General features: G+C 42.6%; 1 protein-coding gene across 1 annotated transcript in view; it reads left to right on the top strand.

Annotated features, from left to right (window-relative positions):
* Positions 1 to 26,924, top strand: part of FZD6 (frizzled class receptor 6) — a 685,037-nt gene that overhangs the window by 416,042 nt on the left and 242,071 nt on the right. The window contains exon 4 of the mRNA XM_044065670.1: positions 23,984 to 24,132. Coding sequence (XP_043921605.1) covers positions 23,984 to 24,132 — 149 coding nt within the window. The remainder of the gene's footprint in view (positions 1 to 23,983; positions 24,133 to 26,924) is intronic.

Below are 26,924 nucleotides of genomic sequence, written 5' to 3'. Positions count from 1 at the left end.
GGCTTGAGGTTAGCAAAGGTAAGAGAGCTGGTAAGGGTGAAAGCAGATGGTATGTAAGTAGTAGTGTCTGGGAGGGTGTGAATGAATTAGTTAGTAAAAAAAAATGAGGTGGGTCAAAGAGGAGGTAGGTCCTTGTGTTGTGATTTGTTAGGTTGGTGAGGTCATGAGGAGAGTGGTTTGGATAGGTATAAATCAAATGAAAGAGGGGGTGAGTGGGAATGTATTATGTGAATCATGGTAAGACCCTTGCCCCTTTTGTAAGGGCACATTCCATAAGGGCTATAGCTTCATTTGGTATTTTCTTTAAGGGACTAGATACTAGCTCTATTCTTGAAGCGGATACTTGGACTTCTATACCTACCTTCACCAAACATTACACATTGGATGACATTTCTAAGTCTAGGGTGGGTTTTGCCAGAACCATTCTCCATGGCTTTCTGGAGAGCTCGACCACTTCCTCCTCTACCCTTTCCTCAAACTTTTGTACTTTCCCTCTTGTGCAGAATAGTGCAACATATGAATCGAATGACATAGAATAGTTGCGTAAAATCTTAACTATAATGATAGACATTCTTCTCTTCTTTGTTGCAATATCTAATCTATCCCTCCTTCCCCCTGGTTGTTTGGTTCTTTACCTTGGATGTTCATACCCTACATTCCTTTGGCTGACATTCCTCCTAGGGCATTCAGTTCTGAGGATGGTGCAAGTATACGCTGCTTTTATGGCTGATGTATGACAGCAGCCTCTGTGTGTGTGACATACAACGCACCCTGCAGTAGTCAAAGACTTTCGTATACTGGACAACATTGGGTCGCCTATGACGGAGAAGTCCACATGTAAAGAATACTGCAACAGAGAAGAGAAGGACATCTGTGGTTATGCTAAGATATTTTGCACAACTATTCTTTATACTTATTTGGGCTACATAAGTAGCCAAACACCATGTTAAATGAGTTATGATGCTGTAGAGGCCTTGTCCAGACCAGCTGCTGCAGGCTGTATAATTTGCAGGTATCCATGGTTACTTAGCCAGCCTATTCCTGAAGACTTAAAAGCTTAAAAAACTTAAAAGTGGCTTTCCCTTTAGACAAAAATCTCTTGTTTGGTCCTCAAGCTGCCAACCATTTCAAAACCTTTCAAGAACTTTTTTTCAAAACCTTGAAGAACTGAGTAAAACCATGAAGAACTGCAGACAACTTCTGTTAACCTCTCTACCTAGGTACCAGAGGAATTACCCCCAAAAAACTACCTCTTTTGTCAGAAGAGACCCTAGGCCTAGCCAAAAACACAGAAAGATTCCAGAAGGAGATTCCCATTAAAAGCACAGAGGGGTGCCTCATCTGGGAGGCCCCCTTTGGGGAAAAATCTATGTGACTTTATCCAACCTCCTTTCCCCCTTGCCCTCAGCCCTACCTTACCCTTTCAGAAAGGCTGACCTAATCTTTCTCCGCCTGAGAAAAGATTACCAAAATCAAATGGGTGCTATCTCTTAGAAAAATGGCTATGCCATGTCTTGGATACAGATTTCCCTTTCTAAGTGGCGTACCCCTACCTCCACACTATTAGATTAATCTGTTCCCACCAATTTAAAAGGAACTGTATTCACAAGGCACAATAAATCAGTACAAGAAGAATTTGTGGGAAAGGGGTTTTACACCAGACTTTCTAGTGCCAACGAAAGAAGGGCAATGGAACCCATACAGAATCTCTTCTGACTTAAAAGTGCCAGCTTTCAAAATGTTCTCACTGAACACACTTCTACCTTTCCTTCTGCCCCAGGCTTGTTTTAGTATCCCTAGAGCTAAAGAATACTTACTGCATATACCAATTTGGACCCCTTTGTAGGGGATTCCTAAGGTTTTCTACTAGCTTGTGTCACTGTCAGTTGTTTGCTCTGCTTTTTGGGCTTTCCACAGTTCCATGAGTTTTCAGAGTATCTGAAACAAGTGATCACCTTTTGCCAAACCCAGGGAAATCGGATCTTTCCTTACTTAGACGACATTTTATTCCAAGCTACTTCACCACAAATTCTCCAATGGCAGCTCCAGTTCACCATCCTCCTCCTGCCTTAGTTGGGGTTCATAATCAGCTACTAAAATCTTCCCTGCAGCTACCACAGGACCTAGTTTTTCTGAGCTATGGGCTAGTCAGAAAAAGAATGCACACTTACCTCAAGAGAAAAGGAGAACCAGTAATAGACTCAGGAAATTACAGTCTCATAAGTCTGACTAGTCTCATATGCAAGCCCATGGAAAAAATAATCATGGACCTGATGAACAGTGACATAGGAAATCTCCAAACATTGAACCCAACCCAGTTTGGCTTCATCAAGGGCAGATGTTCTTCGTGTTTCACTGTTGCAGTCATTACATTTGGGTAATCTGCTGGCAGGTTGCCCTCAGTCAGCCTGATTAACAGAGTCTTGGGTCCTGCGTCGGTTGCTGTCCTTTCTTCCATGACGTCAGGTCATCAGGGGTACAAAACATGCAACAGACACCATTACATCAGTCTTTTTTGCCAAGTGGTGCCCGAAGCAAAAGCAGTTCGCAAGTGCCAGTCGGCAGACTCCTGAAATTTTCATTTTAGAGTTTCAAAACCGAAGTCTTCAACTTAAAGCTAAGTACCCCGTTGGGGAAACTTTTTCTTGCTCCTTACCGATGTTAGTAAAAGTTAATAATTGCATTACTTGTGGAAAGCAAAAACCTCATAAAGATTTTCATTTGTACTGTATTCCTTGCCTAGGCCTGACCACGACGTACCTTGCTGTCGGTTTTGTGCTTTATTTAATCAGCACACTATCAGTCGTCGGTACATTTTTGCCTCTAAATATTTTGTTTCTGTGTTTAATTATCCAGAAATTATGTCTGTTGGCCATCTGACTACCGGAATTCCGAAAAAAACGCAAAGAAAAAGACAGAGACAGGCCGTCGAAGTCCAAAACTGCCGACGACGCTTCTCCTAAGCCATTCGCCAGTTTGCCGGTACTCGGGTGCTTTCGCAGCCACTGATACCCGGTACTTCTGACTTGCAGGCCTCTACTGAGACCCATTATGCCGGGAGATGCTTCACCTATGGAACCTGCGGATGGCTCTACCTTGGATGGGCCCGGAGCCGCTGTGCAGGCACCGGCTTCTGAAGATGTACTCAGGCCTACAGACTTGCATATTAAACCAACTCCACCTCTTATTTTAAGGCCTAAATCGTGATCTATGTCTAAAAAATGACACCCAGGCCACATGTTCAGGCCCCTGTGCCTAAAAAAACAAATGATCAAAATGGCTGAAGATCTTATTACTCTAATCGGGGGTAGTCAACCCTCCCCTTCAAGAGGCCTAGGGCTGAGTTTGACAATGAATCTTTTGATCAGGACTCTGTTTCTTCTAATTCTTCAAATGACCTGGATTTGTCCATACCTACTTATGAGGATTCTGATGCAGAGGATTCTATTCCCTCTGCTTCCCCCCTGTGGATTTTTTTTTTGGGGAAACTTTACATACCTTAAGGGAGCATTTCTACTGGGAGAGTCAGGAATTTTCTGAATCTAAAAAGAGGCTTAGGGATTTCCTCCTCCTACCTCAGCATAAGCCTTTGGCTATACCTCCTGTACTAGACATTGTTGATGTGTTTACGGAATCCAATATGGCCTCTGATTCCCTGCCTTCGGCTCCTAGTAAACCAGAAAGATACTACAGGGTTCATGAGTCCCACAAGTTCCTTTTCAAAAACCCTGTTGTAGATCCAGAAACCATTTCTCAGGGACCCAAAGGCATTAAGGCTTCTACTGCTAAACATCCTACCCCTACTGATACAGACTCCAGGGCGCTGGATACTGGGGTAAAAAGGTTGATACTTCTGCAACCTTGGCAATCAGCCAATTTCATATGTTAAAATATCAACAGCATATTATTGGACTGCTTAAACAGAAAATGATGTTAATTTCTGACTGTGTGGAAAATAAAGATTTACAGGATTTATTGCATTCTGCTGAACAAGTTGGAAAACATACTTTGCAATGTGATTTTTATTCTTTAGTGGAGGCCTCTTGCAGGTCTGCTGATGTCCTTCAAGGATGCATCTGCAGTCCTTACAAATGGGTTGTCCTGTCGTCAGGCAGCCCTTCGGTCGGCCGGATTCCAAAGTCTGCGTCTGGCCTCTGCTGGTGTCGCACTTCACCCGACGTCATCTCTGCTGGTCTTCGGGTATAAAGGCATCAGCCGACGCCATTTTCCTCAGTCTTTCTTGCCGCGTGGCGCCCGAAGCAGAAGCTGTTCGCAAGTGCCGGTCGGTCAGATCCAGAGATTACTACTACCGAATACTACTTCGAAGACTTCTAAAAGCTAAGTACCCCGTTGGGGACTCTTTCTTGCCTCAGCCGATGTCAGAAAAAGTGAATAACTGTTTAACTTGTGGGAAACAAATACCTCATAAAGATTTCCACTCTTACTGCTTACCTTGTTTAGGCCCAGACCACGACGTAGCAGCTTGTTTAGCCTGTGCTTCCTTCAACCGACGAACGCTTAGGCGTCGGTCGGAGTTTGCTGAACAGTTTTTCGGCACAGATTTTGCGTACATTATGCCGTCTGATCCTCTGACTACTCAAATTGTTAAACGCAAAGAAAAGAACCGACACTCGTGGTCCGCGGTTTCGGCCGAAACCACGGTTAAGCAAACCGCGAGTGTCTCGGTTTCGGCCGAAACCGAGCAAACGGGTCAATCTACAGCCGAATCCATGACTACTACCGAGGCCCCTTCTACCCTAGTTGAATCGGCCTCTGAAGTTTTGCCTACTAATGTGGTTTCTCTAGAATTATCGGACACCATCCCTTTGGATGTCTCTACCCCAGCATGTGGTGCTGCTAGGCCTCCTGCAGCCATGTCTATAAAGGCCTTTGCCAGGGCTAAAGCAGCTAAAACTGCTAAGTCTGTGCCTGTTAAGCCCCCCTCTCACAGGCCCAGTTCCAGTTCCCAAATGCTTACTCTGGCAGAGGATCTCATCTCTTTAATAAGGGGATCCCAATCTCACCCAGACAGGGCCTCCCAACCTCCAGAAAAGAGACCTAGAGCAGAGCCCCCTGAGCCAATGTCCTCAGATGACTCTTCTGATGATACAGACAATACAGACCATCCAGAGGCTCCTTTTTCTACTTATGAAGATTCCGATGCTGAAGAATCTATTCCTTCTGCCTCTCCACCAGAAGAATTTTCCTTTGGGGAAACCTTACATGCCATGAGAGAGCAATTCCAATGGCAGGGACAAGATTTCTCAGATTCAAGAAAAAGGCTTAGGACCTTTTTACACTTACCAACATAGGCCCTTAGCTATACCTCCAGTTCTTCCTGTTGTGGATGATGCATTTAATGATGCTTGCACTGCTCCTGATACTTTACCTCCAGCCCCTGCTAAGCCCGATAGGTTTTACAGGGTACCGGACACTCATCACCACTTATATAAGGCTCCTTTGCAGATCCTGAGACTATCTCCCAGGGGCCTAAGGCAGTAGCTTCACCTCAGCAAAAACCCTCTCCCTTCTGAAAGGGAATCCAGGTCCTTAGAGAGATGGGGTTAAAAAGTATACACCTCTGCTACTCTCTCAGCTAGAGCTTTGAACTGTCAGTTTCATATGATCCAATACCAAGAGTTTATGCTTGATCAGTTAACTAAGAAACTGTCCTCTGATGATTCCTTAGATAAGAAATATGTTCTAGAAATGGTGAATAACATTCAGCAGGTTAGTAACCATTCTTTAAAATGTGGCTTTGATGCACTGGAGGCTTCATTTAGATCAGCCATGACTGGCACAGTTATAAGAAGGCATGCATGGTTGAAAGAACAGGTCTTGCCGGATCATGTTAAAGCAAAGCTATTAGATGCTCCTATGGATAAGGTCAGTCTATTTGGTTCTCCTGCCCAACAAGTAATGAAGAAAATGGAAGAGAAGGCAAAATCTGTACAAACAGTTAAAGATTTCTTACAGGTTCAGCCCCCTAGGTTTAGCAGGAACTGGCCTTGCAAAATTGGTCCTTTCCAGACTCCTCTAAAACTCAGAGAGGCAGGAATAGACGTTCCAGAGGCAGAAATCAATCCAGAGGAGGTGCCTACAGGGGACGCCAGTGGCAAGGCAATAACCAACGAGGCACAGATACAACCACTACCACTGCAACAGGACAATCACAGTGACTTGGCTCTCACACCGCCTACCAGGGAACAAATAGCAGCACCCTTAGGCGGAAAGTTAGCTTTATTTTCAAAAAACTGGCACTATATCACAAGAGACAAGTGGATTTTGCAAACTATAGACCAAGGCTACAGGTTTCATTTCCACACCATACCAGTAAAAAGAGGAATGCCAAACCTACCACCAAATCAAAAGACAGAAGCTCTAAAACAAATAGCTCAATTAACAAAGATGAGAGCTGTGGAAAGGGTACCACCTACAGAACAGGGCAAGGGATTTTACTCCAGACTCTTCCTAGTACCAAGAAAAGAGAAAAGTTGGAGACCTATTCTCGACCTGTCCGCTTTAAACACATTCATCATTGTTCCAAAATTCAAAATGCTGACCCTACAGCAACTTCTTCCCATGCTGGGCAAGGAGTATTGGCTGGTAACTCTAGATCTCAAGGAGGCATACCTGCACGTCCCCATACGACCAAATTGCAGAAGATACCTCAGATTTCTTGCAGGATCAGAGCATTATCAATTCTCAGCATTGCCCTTTGGCTTATCTACTGCCCAGAGTGTTCACGAAATGCCTGGCATCAGTAATCGCTCATTGCAGGCTTCAGGGAATCCAAATTTATCCATACCTGGACGACTGCCTGATACAAGCGGACAACAAAAGCAAGCTGACACAAGACTTACAAAGAGTCATTTGCTTACTACAAGCCCTGGGATACACAGTCAATTTAAAAAGTCAAGACTGATACCATCCCAAACAAGAACATTCTTGGGTGCAGAATTGGACACAGTAAAACAGATGGCATTCCTAACTGCAGAAAAACAAGAACAACTTCCTCTTTACTTCTTGGCATTAACAAAGCAGAACAAACTAACAGCAAGGAAAGTACTGCAGGCCTTGGGCTTCATGGCATCCTGCATAATCCTGGTCCCCATGCCAGACTGCATATGAGAAAGCTACAGTGGTACCTAAAGAATTTATGGTCTCAACACAGGCACAGCTTAGAAACCGAAATACCACTAATCCCATGCCTAAAACAAGAGTTCCTATGGTGGGCTCAGGCATGCCAGTCAAACCCAGGTTTGTCCTTCCACAACATTCAAACAAGCCAAACCATCACAACGGACGCCTCAGACCTCGGTTGGGGGCCCACATGCTGGACAAGTGCATTCAAGGCTTATGGACTCCAGATCAGCTGCACCTGCACATAAATCAAAAGAAATGCTGGCAGTAAAACTAGCAATCCAGAATTTCAGACCATTCCTCAAAGAAGGCCAATTGATGATAAGGACAGACAACACCACAGTCATGTGGTACATCAACAAACAGGGAGGCACTCATTCATACCCCTATGCCGAATGGCTCTGGACCTATGGAATATGGCTCTGAGCTACAACATTCAGTTACAGGCAATATTTGTACCGGAAAAGAAAACATCCTAGCAGACATGTTAAGCAGAACTACCTCGGATGCTCACGAATGGATGCTACACCCGGACATCTTCAAGGCCATCACAAAGAAATGGGGAATGCCACAAATAGACCTATTCGCATCCCCACTCAATCACCAGCTCAAGAAATTCTGCACAAGGACATACCACCCACTTGCTTGGAAGGTGGACTCTCTATCCTTCAGTTGGAAAGGCCTGACAGCATATGCATTTCCTCCTCTTCCTTTGATACACAAGGTACTACTGAAAATCAAAGAGGAACGCCCAAGGATAATTCTGATAGCTCCAAATTGGCCAAGACAACATTGGTATCCATTGCTGAGGAGCATGTCTCGGGGGGAAACGTGGACACTACCCTGATTCCTTTGATGTTAACTCAGAGCGACTACAACATCCTGCATCCAAACCTGAAAACTCTGCAACTGACTGCCTGGAACATTACATAAGAGCAACTAACCCAGATTTATCCCAAAGGGTTAAAGACATTATCCTTGAGGCCCGCAGACCTTCAACAAGAAGGAACTATGCAGGAAAATGGAAAAGGTTTGTCATTTGGAGTACTGAAAGAGGGAAAGATGTGTCAAAGGTAGATATTGCCAACATCTTGGAGTATTTGGCAGAGCTTCTCCATACAGGCCTGTCCTATCCCTCCATCAAGATACATGCATCAGCTATTTCTGCAGAATACAGCTTCGATCCGCGTGTCTTCTCACATCCTCTACTCAGGCAGTTCCTGAGAGGAATTAAGAATGTAAAACCTCCTAGGAAACCACCATTACCAGCATGGGACTTGAACTTTGTGCTAGAAAAATTGACACTCCTCCATTCGAACCAGCAGCAACAGCAGATCTTCAACACCTATCCTGGAAAACTGCTTTCCTACTGGCAATTACTTCAGCAAGAAGGGTTTCGGAACTACAGGCTTTAATGGCAGTACAACCCTTCCTAATCTTCCATCAAGATAGTGTCCATGAGAACTAATCCTACATTTATGCCTAAGGTGGTATCCAGAGTATCTCTAAACCAGGCAATCCACCTACCTACCTTCTTTCCCAATCCACAGAACAGGGGGGAAAGACTGCTGCATACCTTGGATGTACATAGACAGTTGCGCTACTACCTGGACAGAACCAAGGGCAATAGAAAAACTGACCAGCTTCTAGTAGCTTATGCAACAGGAAGGGAAGGAAAAGCAATCTCCAAGTGGATAGGAAATTGCATAAGATTCTGTTACTCCTACCATGGAAAGCAAATTCCACAGAACATAAGGCCTCATTCTACAAGGGCTACAGCCACTACCACAGCTTTCTTACGAGGAGTGGCTACCAAGGACATTATTGAGGCTGCTACTTGGACCTCCGTGCATACATTTGCCAAGCATTATAACTTACCTCTATACTCTAGATCCCGAGCAGGGTTTGCCACTGCTGTTTTGCAAGGGATCCTAACTACACCATAATTCTTCTTCCTCCTCCCCTAGTTTGGCTGTGGTATTCTACCCATTTGTAAGGACTGCAGATGCATCCTTGAAGGACATAGTACAGTTTTGTACCTACCATAAATGTAGATGTCCGAACAGGATAGCATCTGCAGTCAGGATTACCCACCCTCCTTCCCCTCTGTGGTACTCCTAGGGTATTTGCCCACCTAATAGCTAGCTGGGGGGGGATCTCTTATGGTGTATTTGTTTGTATATATGTACATACATGCTTATTTTTTGTGTTTGCCTTCTATTTTTTTTGGAAACATTGGCATTTACCCAAAAATTTAGTTTTCCAAGAGGGCAAGTGGCATCTGGGGCAAGAAACACTGAGGAAAATGGCGTCGGCTGATGCCTTTATACCCGAAGACCAGCAGAGATGACGTCGGGTGAAGTGCGACACCAGCCGAGGCCAGACCCAGACTTTGGAATCCGGCCGACCGAAGGGCTGCCTGACGACAGGGCAACCCATTTGTAAGGACTGCAGATGCTATCCTGTTCGGACATCTACATTTATGGTAGGTACAAAACTGTACTTTACTGGGTCTGTACTTAGAAAGCATGCTTGGCTTAAGGAGCAATCTCTGCCTGATCATGTTAAAGCAAAATTGTTGGATGCTCCTTTAAATCAGGACCGCCTGTTTGGCAGTAAGGCTGAAGAAGTTCTAAAAAAGATGGAAGATGAAGCTAAATCTATGCAAACTGTAAAAGATTTCTTATAAGTGCAGCTTCCAAGATTTAATAGGCACTGGCCTACTAAGAATTAGTACTTTCCAGCTCCTTCCAGATCCTCTCAAGCCAAAACCAAGACACACCAAAAGCACCAGGTTTCAGTCCCAAGGGACTCTCCGAACTAAGCAGTGGGGGGCCTCCACTTCCAAATTTGGAAATAACAAGACACCCCCTATGGTAAACAGTCTCAATGGCTTTCCTTTAAAATTACCAAGCACTTACCTTTTAGCCGCCCATTTGGGGGAAAAGATTGCTCTTCAAGCACAAAACTAGGAACTCATAGCCCAGGACAAATGGGTTTTAAATGTACGTTGCCAACACCAAACGGGTGGCCAGACCTGCCCCCAAATCAGTGGGCAGAGGTTCAGAAACAAGTACTCTCCTCTTAAACATGAGGGCTATTCAACCGGTACCAGAAGAGGAAAAGGGACAAGGTTTCTATTCCAGGCTTTACCTGGTACCCAGAAAAGACAAATCATGGCATCCAGTTCTGGACCTGTCTACTCTAAACACCTTTCTGGACATTCCAAAATTCAAGATGATGACTTCACCAGTTACTTCCTATGCTAGGCAAAGATGCCTGGTTGGCAACTCTAGATTTAAAAGAAGCTTACTTGAATATCCCAATCCGGTAATCTTGCAGAAGATACCTTCAAAGCAGGCTACTTGCATTATCAGTTCTCTGCACTGCCCTTTGGTTTGTCCACTGCACCCAGGGTATTCACAAAGTGCCTGGCTTCAGTAATTGCATTTTGCAGGCAAAGAAATATTCAAATATATACATACCTGGATGATTGTCTAATTCAGGCAGAAAACAAGGTCATACTTCTAAATCACCTGGCATTTGTAAAAAGGGTTCTAACTTGTCTAGGGTACACCATAAACGAAAAGAAATCACAACTGGTACCCTCTCAACAGATTACATTTCTGGGTGCAAGCTTGAATACAACTGCCCAGATGGCTTTCCTCTTGCCAGAAAAGCAAATTCGTTTGGTGACTTACTTCAAACAAGTGGCCACAAAAACCCTGCTATCTGCAAGACAAATACTGCAAGCCTTGAGGGTTCATGGACTCTTGCATTCTTCTAATTCCATATGCAAGACTACATATGAGGAATCTTCAGTGGTACTTAAAACGTCTATGGAGTCAACATTGTCACAGCCTGGAAACAATGATTCCTATCATACCTTGCCTATGCCTGGAGTTCCTATGGTGGGCAGAGGCCTGCCACCAAAACAAGTGACTGCCATTCACACTACCCCCTGCCGCCCAAACCCTAACTACAGATGCATCAGACTATGCATGGGGGGGTTCACCTGGCAGGGAAGTGCATTCAGGGCAAATGGAACCCAAATCAAATGCACCTACATATTAATCAAAAAGAAATGTTAGCTGTACAGAATGCTCCGACAGCCTTCAAGGACTACATTCATCCAGGACAACTAATGGTAAAGACTGACAACACCACGGTTATTTGGTACATAAACAAGCAGGGGGGGTACACATTCCTATCCCCTCTGCAGACTAGCCATGACACTGCCTTGAGCTACCAAGTGCAACTACAAGCTCAATTCCTGCCAGGAAAACTGAATACACTGGCAGACGGACTAAGCAGAAATCTCATGGACCCACACGAGTGGAAACTGGAACCACCGATTTTCAACATGTTGAAGAGCAAATGGGGGAGCCCAGACATAGATCTATTTTCCTCCCCCCAGAACTACCAGTTGAACAAATTTTGCACAAGGACTCCTCGCTAAAATGCCTGGAAAGTGGATGCTCTGTCCTTCAGTTGGAAAAACCTATCAGTCTACGGCTTTCCCCCTCTGCCTCTGCTCTCCAAAGTTCTGCTAAAAGTCAAACAGGACAAACCAAAAATGATTTTGATTGCTCCAGATTGGCCTCGCCAACACTGGTACCCACTCCTGTGCAGTGTGTCACAAATATCTCCATGGCACCTGCCTCCAACATCTTCCTTGCTGTCTCAGCAGGAGAAGCAAATTCTGCACCCTCAGCTCAAAACATTGAACCTTGCAGCTTGGTTGATCACTTAAATTCACACTTAGCATCCCTCAGCAAACCTGTGATGGATGTCATCTTGGAGGCGAGAAGACCTAGTACTAGAAAATCTTATGCTGACAAATGGAAAAGATTCTGCGCCTGGAACCAGTCTTTAGGGATGAGCACAGCAGTGCCCAATTTACCTCAGATTTTACAATACTTAACTGAGATGCTTCACAAGGGCCTGTCTTTTTCCTCTGTTAAAATCCATGCTTCAGCTATTTCAGCTCACTGTAACACAGAATCACCCCTCTTTTCTCATCCCCCCTGCTCAAGCAGTATCTGAGGGGCAAAGAACTTGAGACCACCCAGGAGAGCTCCTACCCCTGCCTGGGACCTTAACTTTGTTTTGGAAAAGCTCACTTTACCTCCTTTCGAGCCAGCTGCTACTGCAGACTTAAAATTTCTTTCTTGGAAAACAGCTTTCCTTTTAGCAATCACTTAAGCTAGAAAGATATCTGAATTACAGACCCTTATGGCAGTGGAGACTTTCATCATCTTTCATGCAGACAGGGTATCTCTGAGGACCAGTCCATCCTTCATGCCCAAGGTGGTTTCCAGTGTGGCTCTTAACCAATCCATTAATTTGCCAACCTTCTACCCCAATCCACAGAACAAAGGGGAACAGATTCTGCATTCCTTGGACGTGCACAGACAACTTAGATTCTACTTGGACAGAACTAAATTTCGAAGAAAATCTGAACAATTACTAGTGGCATTTGCTGCTTGGGCAGAGGGGAAGGCTATTTCTAAACAAACCATTTCTAAATGGATAAGCCATTGCATTCTTTTCTGCTATAAGCACCATGGAAAACCTATCTCCCAGGGGATCAGATCTCATTCCACCAGGGCTGCATCAACTTCTGCAGCCTTTCTCAGAGGTGCTCCTACCAGGGATATTCTAGAAGCTGCTACCTGGAGTTCAGTGCATACTTTCACCAAGCATTATCATTTACCAATTTTTCTCTAAATCCAGAGCTGGCTTTGCCACTGCTGTCTTGCAGGGCCTTATAGCTGGTCCTAATGCTGTATAAATCCATCCTCCCAACCATAGCTTTGGGAATCTACGCAAATGTAATGACTGCAACAGTGAAACACGAAGAACATAGTACGGTTGTGTACACTTACCATAAATGTAGATGTTCGAGTGTATTCACTGTTGCAGTCCTGATTACCCTCCCTCCAGCCCCTTGTTTTTCTCTTACTATACCTCTATTTTCTTTTACTATGCTTAAAAGCCTTTCTGGTGTATTTGCTTTTGGTTGGAGGTATATTTTTGTTTTTAATTTTATTTGCTCCCCATTCGGGCGGCACCTGACATCTGGGGCAAGAAAAACTGATGTAATGGCATCGGCTGCATATTTTATACCCCTGGCGACCTGACGGCATGGAAGAAGGGACAACAACCGACGCAAGACCCAAGACTTTGTTAATCAGGCCGACTGAGGGCAACCTGCTGGCAGATTACCCAAATGTAATGACTGCAACCGTGAATACACTCGAACATCTACATTTATGATGTGTACACAACTGTACTTTCATGCCTGCTCAGTCTGGTGGACTTCTTTGAGAAAGTCACCAAGGCCGTGGATGAGGGTAAAACGGCGCATACTACCTACCTTGACGTGGCTAAGGCATTTGACACAATTCCCCACTCTGTTATTGTAGATAAACTCACAAAAGTGTGTATAAATTCCTATGCCACCTAATGGGTAACCACTTTGCTAACGCACAGGACACTTGTTGTTAGAGTGGGGGCATCCAAATCCACCTAGAGGCCAGTTATTAGTGGTGTACAACAGGGCTTAGTGCTAGGATCTTTCCTGTTCAAAATATATTTCCATGAAGTTAAGGCTAATTTAGATGGCCTTTAGTTGACCAAGTTTGCTGATGACTGCAAGTTGGGGGCAATCACTGAATCCCCCAACATTGTAGATCTCCTTCAGAAAGGTTTGAATCAGCCAGATAATTAGTGCCAGAGCTATGGCCTAAAACTAAAAGCAAAAAAAAAAAAAAAAAACATAATTGTATCCTTTGAGAAGTTGAATACCCCTGCAAATTACAGCATTAATAGCACACCCTTAAGAGTGGACCCAGTGGTGAGAGATCTAGGTACACAAGTAGACATTAACTTGAACTTTGACCTACATGTGTCCATGATGATGAGGAAGTCTTTCTGTGTGCCACACTTTTATAAGTAAGGGCATGGCATCCAGATCTAGAGAGGTTATAGCTCCACCATACTCTGCCCTCATCAGACCAGTAATTGAGTACAGTACATCTTTCGGCATGTACCTGACCAGGCACTTGCAACAACTGGAGGGCTCTCAGAGGTCTCTTACAAAAAATACAGGGTGTAAACATGTCTTGTGTGGATCGCCAAAAAGTTCTATCCCTTTACTCTAACTCTGGTCGACTGTTAAGCGAATATCTATGACCAACCTACAAGGTATTCGGAAATCCGGTCCTGACAGAACTGTTATACATTTGCAAAAGGGCATGATGATCTAGGAACCTGAATTTTGTCTGTGACTTAAACAAACCATGCTGGAGACACAGGTATGTGTCCAAAAGACTGTTTCACCTGTGGAACAGGCTTCCCATCCATGAGAAGCTGAGTTTGTCTGTTACCCAGTTTAAGCACAACTTAGACCAGTGGATGAGGAATAAGAAATTTACATCGGGCCATGCACCAATGTCCCTTTGGACAGAGGTAGCTTATAAATGTCTGGGCCAAATGTCCTGTTAGGATACAGGATATCATTATTATTTCAGGAAAACCTGACTAGACTTAGAAAGTCCCTTGGGTCATTAGCATAGTCTGTGATGATTTCTCAATCCAAAGATCTAAACCTCGCCTGTGATGTGAACAGAACGTGCTGGAGGGACAGATTTGTGTCTCAGAGACCCTTCTCTGGGACAGGCTACCTGGTCATAGGAAGCAGAGCCCTTCCCTGACACTATTCAAACGCAGTTTGGATCAATGGATGGGAAATTGTAAATTCACTCCTGGTGTGGCTCCTTTGTCCCTTATGGACATGGGCAAGTCTGTAAAATATCCAAAGGCATAGGCACAAACTTAAGCCATCCTGTTGCCCTTAGGTACTGAAAATCTGGGTAATAATGGCCTTGCTTGTAAGGGATCTTGAGTCGTTAGCCTAGTAATTTCCTGCAGACCTGTATGAAGGGGGCAGAGCCTTACAGACTGCTTCCACAACCTCCCTTTCCTCAGCCAGTGCTCAGCCATATAGAACCTAAGGGCTCTGGGATTCAGGGCAGCTGCTGCCCTTAGCTAGACTACATATGAGGAAAATCCAGTGGTAGCTGAAAACAGTTTATGCCCGCAAGGTTAGAGTGCTGAGACCAGTGATTCCTCCTTTTACCCTGTCTCAGAAATGAACGCTAATGCCTTGGACAAGCCATGAGGGCCTGATCAGGCACCCAACGAGTACAGAGCAGATGGCAACTAATGCTACTAAAAGAATGCATCAACATGAAGGAAATGAGGATCTGTCAGCTTGGTGGACAGATGATTTTAGTTTTCAGTGGACAAGGGATTTTTTGTATGCCTTCCCTTCACTACCTCTCATTACAAGATTTCTAAAGACCCAAAAAGAAAACAAAAACAAGTGCTTCCCCTTTGTCCAAGACGGCATTTGCTTTCCTCTTTTTCTTCTAGCCGTGGGCAAGTACTAGAAGCTGCCATATCAAATCGATCTCTTCACACCAGAAAGGGTTGCTGCTTCACCCAGTCTGTCATCCCTGAACATAACTGTGGATGCTAGGGTTCTGCTTCTTTACAGACACCATTTTTCTCAGAATGTTAAGATTCACCAAGAACCCAGGAGACCTGCTACTCAAAAATCTTACATATTCAAATGGAAGAGATTCTCCTATTGATGTCAAAGGAGTGGACAAGACCGTAACTAATCAGAGGTACTTTCCATTCTGAAATATCTGTATGGGCTGTACATACAGGTCTGGCCTGTTCTTTCATCAAAATCCACCTGTCGGCCATCTCTTCTTGTTTACATCTCACTCCCCAACTTATGTTACGCTCTGAGGTCAGGTTGTTTCTTAAAGGGGTCCTACATCTTAGACCACTTAGAAAGCCCATTGCCCCTACATGGGACTTCATTGTGCTGGAGAAGCTTACTTTACCTCCTCTTAACTGTCCGCTTCGGCACACCTTAAATTCTGTTGCTGGAAAACTGTCCTACCTCTTGCTCTCACCTCAGCTAGGAGAGTTTCAGAGCTTCAGGCACTTATGGTAATTCCTCCCATTCTTATTTTTCACAAAGAAAGTGCAACCCTCAGGGCTAATCCTTCATTCGTACCTAAAACTGCTGTCTCTATCAGGTCATAAACTTACCTACCTTCTTTCCCAGCCCACAGAATCGGGAGGAAAGGATGTTGCAGTCTCTGGACATTCACAAACAGCAAAGATTCTATTTGAACGAAACAAAATCTATTCAAAAATCTGGTCAGTTGTTTTTCTTTCACAGACTGTAAACCGGTATCCAGCCATCATCATCTTTCGGCTTTTCCCGTTAGGGGTCGCCACAGCGGATCATCTCTTTCCATTTCTTCTTATACTCTGCATCTTGCTCTGTCACACTAACCGCCTGCATGTCCTCTCTCACCACGTCCATAAAACTTATCTTAGGCCTTCCTCTTTTCCTCTTACCTGGCAGCTCCATCCTTAGCATCTTTTTCCCAATATACCAATCATCCCTCCTCAGCACATGTCCAAACCAACGCAATCTAGTCTCTGTTGCTTTGTCTCCAAACTGTCCAACATGAGCTGACCCTCTAATATACTGATTCCTAATCCTATCCATCCTAGTCACACCGAGTGCAAATCTTTAACTCTGCCACATCCAGCTCTGACTCCTGCCTTTTTGTCAATGCCACTGTCTCCAACCCATATAACATAGCTGGTCTCACTACCCTCTTGTAGACCTTCCCTTTCACTCTTATTGGTACCCATCTGTCACAAATCACTCCTGACGCTCTTCTCCACCCATTCCACCCTGCCTGTACTCTTTTCACCTCTCTTCCACATTCACCATTACGCTGAACTGTTGATCCCAAGTATTTAAATTCGTCCACCTTTACCAACTCTACTCCCTGCAACCTCACCATTCCTCTACCCTCCCTCTCATTTACACACATATATTCTGTCTTAGCCCTGCTGACCTTCATTCCTCTGCTCTCTAGAGCATATCTCCACCTCTCCAGAGTCTCCTCAACCTGATTCCTACTCTCACTACAGATCACAATGTCATCTGCAAACATCATAGTCCACGGGGCCTCCTGTCTGATCTCATCTGTCAGCCTGTCCATCACCACTGCAAATAAAGGACTCAGAGCTGATCCTTGATGTAATCCCACCTCCACCTTAAATGGATCTGTCACTCCCACTGCAGTCCTCACCACTGTCACACTACCCTCTTACATATCCTGTACCACTCTTACATACTTCTCTGCCACTCCCGACTTCCTCATACAATACCACAACTCTTCTCTAGGCACCCTGTCATATGCTTTCTCCAAGTCTACAAAGACACAATGCAACTCCTGACCCTCTCTGTATTTCTCCAATAACACTCTCCGAGCAAACATTGCATCTGTAGTGCTCTAACCAAACCATTGAAAACTAGATGTCGAAGGCCATCTCCTTTTATTACTGGCTATGTGGCAACTCGTTGCTCTCATGCCCTTGAGCTCACTCTGCCAGAGCAGTAGTAGCCTCTGGAGCTTTCTTCAAAGGAGTGGATGCTAAGTCCATACTGTAGGCTGCCACCTGGTCATCTTTACACACTTTCACTAAGCACTACAGAATATAGATGCCTTTGCTAGGTCAGTCCTATCTTGCCTATTGGACAGTTTAGCCTGTTTTATCAACCACCCTCACTTTTCTTTTAGCTCTGGTAATCACTTATGTCTTAGGAATACCGCAACCGTGATTTCTGTCAGAACATATAACAGCTGTGTAAGAACTTAGCATTATAGTAGATGTCCTACTAATCACTGGTGCAGTGTTCCTTCCCACCCTGCTTCCCCTCTATACTTTTATTTTTCTCCTTACTCACTGTTCCTCCCTCAGTCCCTATCCTATGGGAAACACCCTAGAACTAAGAAGGCTTTCTTACCATTTCATACTCTGCCCCTCCTAGCTGGCCAGTTTTTCTGTCTCAGGGGTTTTCAGGCTGCTGGTTTGAAGATGGTCTGAGGAATTAGTCGTACATCTGCCTATATACCCCTTTGCTTGTGAGCAGAGGTCATACGTCACACTACAACACTGAGGAGGTAAAGCCAGATGACAGCAGTCATAACCCATGTGCTAGGGATAGTACAACACTAATCAGTAGGACATCTACTGTTGTGGTTAAGTTCTTACACAATTATACTATTTTTGATGATGCAGTTTACAGGATATGTACCTTTTTGTGCTTGGCTTGTGTGGCATTGTTCAGCGTGCTCCGAAGCCCAGTCATATAAATACCTTTTTTGGGAGGGAAATGTTTATCTTATTACTTAATATATTTTGTTATTGACAGTTAATTTTGTGTAGTTGAAACGTGCTGTTGCAGTACACAAATGTTATGCAAAGACTATCCCACTTTGCACGTTTTCTGTTTAGGCATAGTGTGATACTCAGATGAAGGGGGCTGTCAAAGGTTTATGGCAAACTCTTTTAGGAGAAAGGAGCATTCCCTACAAAACTAAATTAGAAGAGATTTTCAACTTGGACGCCATGGGTTCTTCTAGGTCATCTCTGACTTCAGATACCCCTACCACCAAAAAGTGATTAGAAAGAGATCTATGAAGGCAGGCAGGGACCCAGGTAATGCAAGAGTGATATCAGATGTGCTTGCAGTGCTCAAGGATTTGGGTTTCAGTGAGCTGCTTTTGCAGACACTGGTGCTCACATCTCAGGGATCCAAGGCCTCTGCCAAAACTTCTTTGGAGGCCATCATGCTTATGGATCAAAGCGCTGTAGAATGAGCTGTGAGCCCCTCACATGAAGTTTGAATCGGCTACCCTACCTGAAATGCCTGTGGTCAAAGTGCATTTTGTCATCTTGGAAGAGGCAGACAGTCTAACCACTATGGTAGTCTGAGGATATTAAAGCATGAGGGTAAAGGTCTGGAAAACCTGTTCAGTCCCTGGTAACCAAAGTAGTGGCCCTGCTTAAGAGATCCTGAAGTAACAGGTGGGTCCATATCCATCCCCCCATAGACTGTTCCCTAGGAATGGCTATCTGATTTAGAGGTTCCTTCAGGTCTGGTCCCTTTTGCCAAGAGAAAAAGGGAACCCTCTGCAGAGATGGGTGATGACTCCCCAGAGAGTGAGAGAGAATTGCATTAATGATCCAAGAAGCCTTCTCCCTTTGGTATTACACAGACTCTGATTACATTGTGTCTTCTGCTTCACACAAAGGGGAAATCTCATTTGGAGACTTTCTTTGCAGGATGAAATTCCACTTCAAATAGGAAGTGAGAAAAGTATTATATGACAAGAACTGGTATTTTGATTTACTGGGCCGGAATGCTTCTAAACCTGGGACATTTCTGCCATTTTTGGGAGCTCTAGAAGATGCGTTTTTTTTGGAGCCTGTAAGAAACCTGACATGTAGCACCTGTCGCTAAGAAGCCGGATTGGTTCTTCAGGGTCAAAGGGACCAATTTGGGGAATAAAAAAAAAAAATAGAGAGAGAGAGACAACTGGTGCCTACACCCAGTGATGTGGGAGACAGTGTGTTCATCTAGTTTGGGAGGAAAGTGTACACAGCAGCTACTCCAGCCTTCAGAGCTATTAATTGTCAGACATCTGTGGTCAAGTTTCCAATTGCTGTCCTAGACCAGATGAAGAAGAAGATAGAGGAGGTGTCTTGTGAGGATCTGAGGGCCAGTTATTGAACCTTAATCAGACAGGTCACTAAGCAGTCCAAGTGTGGCTGTGATGCTGTGGATGCAGCATCTCGGGCGGCAGCTGTGAAGTCCGTGATCAGCAGACTTAACTGAATTAGGCTTAATCATTATTATCATCATCATCATAAACTTCCTTTTCTACATGGGGTTGGGGTGTTATGTCAACTGTCACCATCTCTCTCTTGATTCAGTGCTACTATCCTTCCTTCTTCGACAGTCATGCCTGACTGTAACAAATCTTCTCTCACACAATCCATCCATCTGTTTGCTGGATGCCCTTGTTTCCTCTTGCATTCTTCCTGTGTGTCCCAATTCTTCTTCACCAGATTGTCTTCTGCTTTTCTGCATATGCCTGAATCACTGTAATCTGTTCTCTTTGCTTTTTTCTGCAATTGAGGCTATTTTGACTTCCACTCATATGTCATTTCTTTGAGTTTCCCACAGTGAGCATCCTTCCACCCACCTCAGGTACTTGATTTCCGTCATTTCTAGCTTCTGAAACTACCCAGTTTTCTGTATCATATAGTAGTACAGGGCACACCAGTTTTGTACACCTTACTTTTCACCTTCTTTAGCATTCTTCTTCATACACCGCACCTGACACTCAATGCCATTTGGCCATAGCTGCTTTGATTCTAGCTTTCACCTCTTCATTCAGAATTCCCTTCTGCTCAACCATCTCTCCCAGATACTTGAAGCTGTTAACCTGTTCCACTATCTTCCTTTCTATCTCAGTTCCCAGCTTCTTCTCTCTTCCCCCATTTGCTGCCATTACCACTCTTTGTCTATACACAGGTTCATCCCATGTGCCTTCAGTTTTGCATCCCATTCCCCTATCCTTTGCTGAATTTCTTGCTCAGAATCTGCCTGTAATGCCACATCTTCTGCCACATCTTCTGGATACAACTTTGCTGATCTACCCCCTCTGACCTGTTTATTGATGTAGTCCATTACCAATAGGAACAGTAGTGGGATCAGAGCTGAACCCTAATGCACACCCACTTGGAAACCCACTTTGAGACCAAACTCTGTTTGTGCTTGAGTCATTGGGTCCTTGTACATAGCTTGCACTAATTCTACCAATGTTTGACGCACACATGCAGTACTGCTCAAATCAGCTTTCTTGGGACCTTGTCGTATGCTTTCTCCAAGCCTAGGAATGCCCAGTTGGACTATGTCCTCGTTTCTAGCTTCTTCTTAACTATCTATCTCCCTGCAGGCATTGGGTTAGTTGTGCTGCATCCTGATCTGAATCTGAGCTGCACATCTCCCATCTTACTTTATACTGCTCTTCGTATTTATTTATTATTCACCCTCTCCAGAACTTTCATGCAATGTGACAGGAGTTTGATACCTCTGTACTTCCACAGTTGTGAATGGCCCCTTTGTTCTTGAACACTGGCACAAGTATGCTTATTATCCAGTGCCAAAGCCACTGCGGACTTTCCAAGGATGTGAGTGCACAGGCTATTCCTTGAGTCAGTTACATGGTCATCAGTCAGCACCTTCAATAAGCTCTGTGGAGTAGATATTGCTTCCAGTGCTACTGCTGGCTTTGCAGCTGCTATTTTCAGGGACTGTCGCTACTCAGCTGCAGCAATGATATGTCCCAAGAATGTAGTACAGTCATGTAAGAACTTCCCACTAAAGTAGGTCAGTGTTGAGGTACTGGTTCCCTTCCATAATCCCCTACTTATCTTCTTGGCCATCTTGGAGTAGGATGTAGTGTCCTGTCCATATGCATATTTACCCCTTCCCTGTTCTCCTCTCTCACAGCATCTAGCCTGTTGAAGTTTGGATATCCTTGGGGGAGCCCTGTATCTCTTGCATATTTATTCCAGGGAGTGCACATGAGTATCCCTTGTTATGTGGAAGAAAATTATAAAGATGATTCTCACTGGCTCAAGAAGACAGGGAGAGAGTCCTGTCTTTCTCTCTGATTTGCACATGTATGTTCTGACTTTGGTTATTCTCTGCAAGGTTTTCTGCCTGTCACCATATTTCACTCAGTTTGGAAAGTAGGGGTCTTGGGCACATGTTCCTTATTCTACCGAACCATATTTACACAACCTCTGAGATGGTTCAGCCAACCTCTTTACTGATGGGCTGGGATAGTAGATGTGAGCCAGTATCCATAATCTCAGGCACCAGGGCACATTTGTTGGTAATACCCCCCCCCCAAAAAAAAAAAAAAAAAAAAAAAAAAACTAAATGAATATGACATTGTGGAATCTTGGATTTTATTCAAAACATTCACTGCCTGGAAAGGAGTTAAAGTTGCACTCTGGAGATGAACAAAAATTGTGGAAGTCAGGCCAAAAGGACAGGTGTTACCATGGATAAGGAACTGTAGCACACAAGTTATCCTGTTATTTGAAATTCTACTATTATGGTGAGCATGTTCTCACAATGAGTCTTTAATGAGAAGTCAGTCTGCAGTAACCAACACTTTCTCCATTCCCATGCCTAATGCATTTTCTTCTTGTTTATGGAAATATATATTTTAAGAAGAGCTTTAACATGGTCCAGAGGAAGGAAGGAAGAGTACACTGTTGGATATGGAGAATTGTTGGTCTGGAAAGTCTTGCTCATTGCCTAGTATTAATGCCCAAGGTCAGTTTTGCTACGTACTGCAGAGAGACCTCTTCTCACATATCTGGCACTGTGATAAGTGCACTTAACTTTTATTTATTTATGGTCATTTGTCTAATATTAATGTAGACTTTTTATTGTAACAGTGGTATGATACAGCCAGGTGCAATGTGAAGTAATCACGATTGTTGTATGATGAATACAAGCAAAAGTAGTTTAGTATGTTCCTGTACTGAGAACGTTCTGTTGCACATTCTGCTTCATAGTTTTACTAACCTCTGTCAGCTGTTTATAAGTTATTTTGTGACATTGCTCACCCTCCACCTTTGTACTTGTAGTGTAAACTCTATGTTGGCAGTACATATAACTGTAAAACATGGAAAAAACACCACGCTAGGAAACAAAAACTGTATGTTAGCGCTTTCGTTTACTAAAAATATGTAAACTTCTTCAGACAGGTCTGCAGAAGTTTACATATTTTTAGTAAACGAAAGCACTAACATACAGTTTTTGTTTCCTAGCGTGGTGTTTTTTCCATGTTTTAATTTTTCATTAGTTTGTTGAATTATTTAGTTTGAGCACATATAACCGTCTCTGAACATACTTTACACTTCACCTCTTAACTACAGTATTAACATTTTCTGCCCTACCAAGTTCCTTCCCTCACTTCCATTTATTTTCATTTCTAAGCACAGATCATGTGATCTGTTATATAGCTGACAAACCTACTAATTAAGCAATAATCCAGAACTGGGCATGGATATATCAGGATTTACCCACAGTTGGTGTTATTTGAGCATGAGGGCGAAGCACAAGTGATTAAACAAAGCAGTCCATGTGCAAATCCTGATAATACCCATGCACAGCTGTCCATTACTGCTGTTATGCAATTATATTTGAGAAAGAAATTACTAGCCTTTCTTAAATAATGTATTTGTGTAAGTGTACTTCAGTCTTCTGCATTCCTGTTTAGTTTTGCAGAAAGTACCTGATTTTTCTTGTATTTTACTCGGTCTCCCAACATATAACAATAGAAAGTCTGTGGTCACTCAATGGTATTGGCATATGCTTAATTTACAGTAGTTAAGCTGGTTCAACTATCCAATCAACGTGCTCATTTTTGAATAGTAACAAGCCTTTATTGTCTAATACACCTTTTCAGACGGCCACTGCTCAATATCTACTAATGCACAAGTGTCTCTTATACTGTAATAGTTGCCTCTACTTTTGTATGAATTTGATCTAATTAACAAATGTATGTGTAATTATCAACATATATTCTTTGTCTGTTTGTGTATATTATTCAGTTTAAAAATGTTTGTAATTTGTTGGAGTTTTTCTCACCAGGCCTCCACTGAAAAGGGTTTTTGACTAAAGCCAATTGGGCAAACCCAGTAAACAAGTCCAAAATAAATAATTAAATAAAAATGTTGCATGTATCTACATACTGTGTGCGACCATTTAAGGAGTTACATTTTTATTAATTAATTTATGTTCTAGATTTCTTTTGAAGAAATTGTTTAACTGTTTTTTTTTTCTTTTCTTTTAAAGAGACAAGTGCTAAGAAGACCAGAACTCAGCCTTTTCATGATAAAATACTTGATGACTTTAATTGTTGGCAGTTCTGCTGTATTCTGGGTCGGGAGCAGGAAGACTTGTTCAGAGTGGGCCAATTTCTTCAACAGAAAGCAGAAGACAGAGTAAGAATAACAATGTCTGTTGTGTTTACATGTTCTCCAACGTATTCTTATAGAACCTCCGATAAAATAGTATAAAGCTGCCTTATACAGCATTGCTTGGTATCATGAGCATTACAGTATCTGAAAATAGGAAGTCCGTCCTTCATAACAGCAGGAATAGGGGTGACGGGCATTGACAATTCTGCATATAAAACGTTCCCAGGATACCATGGTCCCTTCTCCTATGTCTTAGGGCATCGCTGTACCATTTGTCTCTAGCTTTCTTCTGCCACGCTGAGCTGTGGATGCTTTAAATGGCCATAGGCCACCAAATTCCAGATATGACTGGAAGTTGTTAAAAAGATGGTGCTTAAACTTACTTTTCAATTGTACTCATTTTAATTTTCTCACTCAGTTTAATTTAAATATTTTCTAACAACATGGTGAAAATTATCATTTTTTTCTTTCATTAATCCAGTTGGACCTTCCTGTCTTTCAATGCATTTGCTTTAGTATACACCCTGCAAAAAAAAAAAAAAATAGATTCCATAACTCTCAACTGTCCAGATTTCCCAGGATGTCAAGTTTTATTGCCTTATATTTTTGCTATGTTCCTCATACATGTGGTTTTCTTAAAATCACAGAGGTTTGAAGTCACTAAATAATAGCATAGTTTTGAGTTTCAAACATTGTATTCTTCAGAGAATGTACGATAATGCAATATATATTGTTTATCAACTTTCTAAGTTAGAGAAATATTTAAAATCTGTCCCTGTTTTTCAGTCTTTGTCCTCCTATAACTTTAGGCTTTGTCCTGATTTTATATATATCCTTCACAGAAGGAAAACACAGAAACGCTAAGTTTGGTTTTGCTAAACTTGGTCTTTGTAAGCAATGTTTTAATCAATCTTTTAAGAACCATTGCATTGTTAATGAATTGACATTATGAGGGTGGATATTCTGCACTTGTATAAATGTCTTTCCGTGGTAAACCCCTTACATGTTTTATTACTGTCTTTCAGTCATTTTGGTGTTTACTTAATTGCCCCGAATTGGAAGGGTGTCAGTAACTTTGCGGGCATTTTAACTGTTGCCATTGTAAAATGAAGGTGGAGATGATCTGTAGTATAACTGACATCAGCTAGTATTAAGGTTTTGAAATGTAGAGGACAATAGGTAGCCAGTCTGTTGGGTATTTCAGTAAAACAGGACTTTGAAAAACTGATCCTACAGAGTGAGAAAAGCAGACGACAGAATTACAGCAGTGCTTCAGAAGTATCAAGAAGGGAGTTGTCATCTGACTGATACAGAATAAAAACCGAAAAACATTACTTATACATATAATGTCATTGAATGCCCTGAACTGCAGTCATTAGTTTCGGGAATTATTCAGAAATGTTGAAATAATTGCATATTACAGTTTTCTCACAACATGTGTTGCTCCGAGAAAGAACCGCGCAGCAGGCGGACTTGAAAGAAGAGTAATGCTACCATTGAAGTGTGGAAAGAAAGACGAACAGTATGTTTTTTAAATTTTATTGGCATCACTACAGAAAAGACAATGTTGTGGTGCAAGGACACACGTTAGACTACATTTCTCCAACATTAATGACAGTATTTCAAGATCGTGGTTTTCGCAACTGTGAAAATCTGGTTGCGTTAATACGCAAGTACCATATATATATATATATATATATATATATATATATATGTATATGTATATGTATGTATATATATATATATATATATATATATATATATATATATAGGATAAACTTTGAGAATTTAACTTTATTGTAAATAACAGTCATTTGTTGATGTACATTTTTCTTTACACACAAATTCATACTGACATGATGCTCTCTGTTTTGTTTTTTTGTATGTATGTACAATGTTTTTAAGGTGTGTTATACTGTCATTACTGTCTGTCCTTTGCCTATGACATACGTCATACCTGAAAAGGGTCTTCAGACTAGTGTATCCACCAGGTTAACAAATATACAAGTATATTTCTTGGTTGGTGGGCTGTTGCCTACTGTTAAAACTGGATGGCTTATAGAAGAAGTGCATCTGCAGAAGCAAGACTCCACCACATAAGCACAGTTGTAGTTTATATTGCTTGTGATAGGGTCATAACACTTAAGTTCCAAATTTGCTAAGATTTTGCCTCCATTTCCCATAAAAATTCAGAGAATCAGTTAAGATGTTTCCTGTTTTAAAAAGCTATTTTAGCTCCAGAAGAGCAAGGTCATCCACATCAAAGAAGATGAAGCCTACAGCATCAGCAAATGTGAACATTAAGTCTGCTAAAAAGCCAGAGTCCCAGAAAGTGTCTGAACCTCATCCACAACCTTTGCCTGCATTTTCTCTAACTGCTGCAAGTAGAATAGGTGAGGGTTAGAAATTGAATCTGAATATCCAGTTGTACAGTTAGAATAAATATGATAAGTTGGGCTGATAAAGAAGTCTGTCAGATGTTAAGCCTTAGGTCTACTTCACACAGAGTGTCACCTCTAATTGAGCTTTGACAGATTTATAGAAGTCCTCGGAGGGAATTCATGCAGCAAAACACTTTTATTGAAGTATAAAAAGCACCATTTCCAAAACAAAAAATCTAAAAAAAAAAAAAAAACACTAGGGCATTCCAGTGAATGTTTGTACAAGGCATTACTGTCCTCTTTAGTTTGTATATCGTACATGTGTTCATAAATTCTCCTTTTAAGCTTTCTCTCTGTTTTTCCTATGTAGAAAGCCTGACAAGCTCGACATAATGCTAAATATACTAGGCCACTAGACTCACAATTGTAATATGC

The sequence above is a fragment of the Protopterus annectens genome, chromosome 3.part0 (genome assembly GCF_019279795.1).
Source record: "Protopterus annectens isolate FY-2018-M chromosome 3.part0, PAN1.0, whole genome shotgun sequence".
Lineage (NCBI taxonomy): Eukaryota > Metazoa > Chordata > Ceratodontiformes > Protopteridae > Protopterus > Protopterus annectens.
This window is presented reverse-complemented; position numbering and strand designations above follow the sequence as displayed.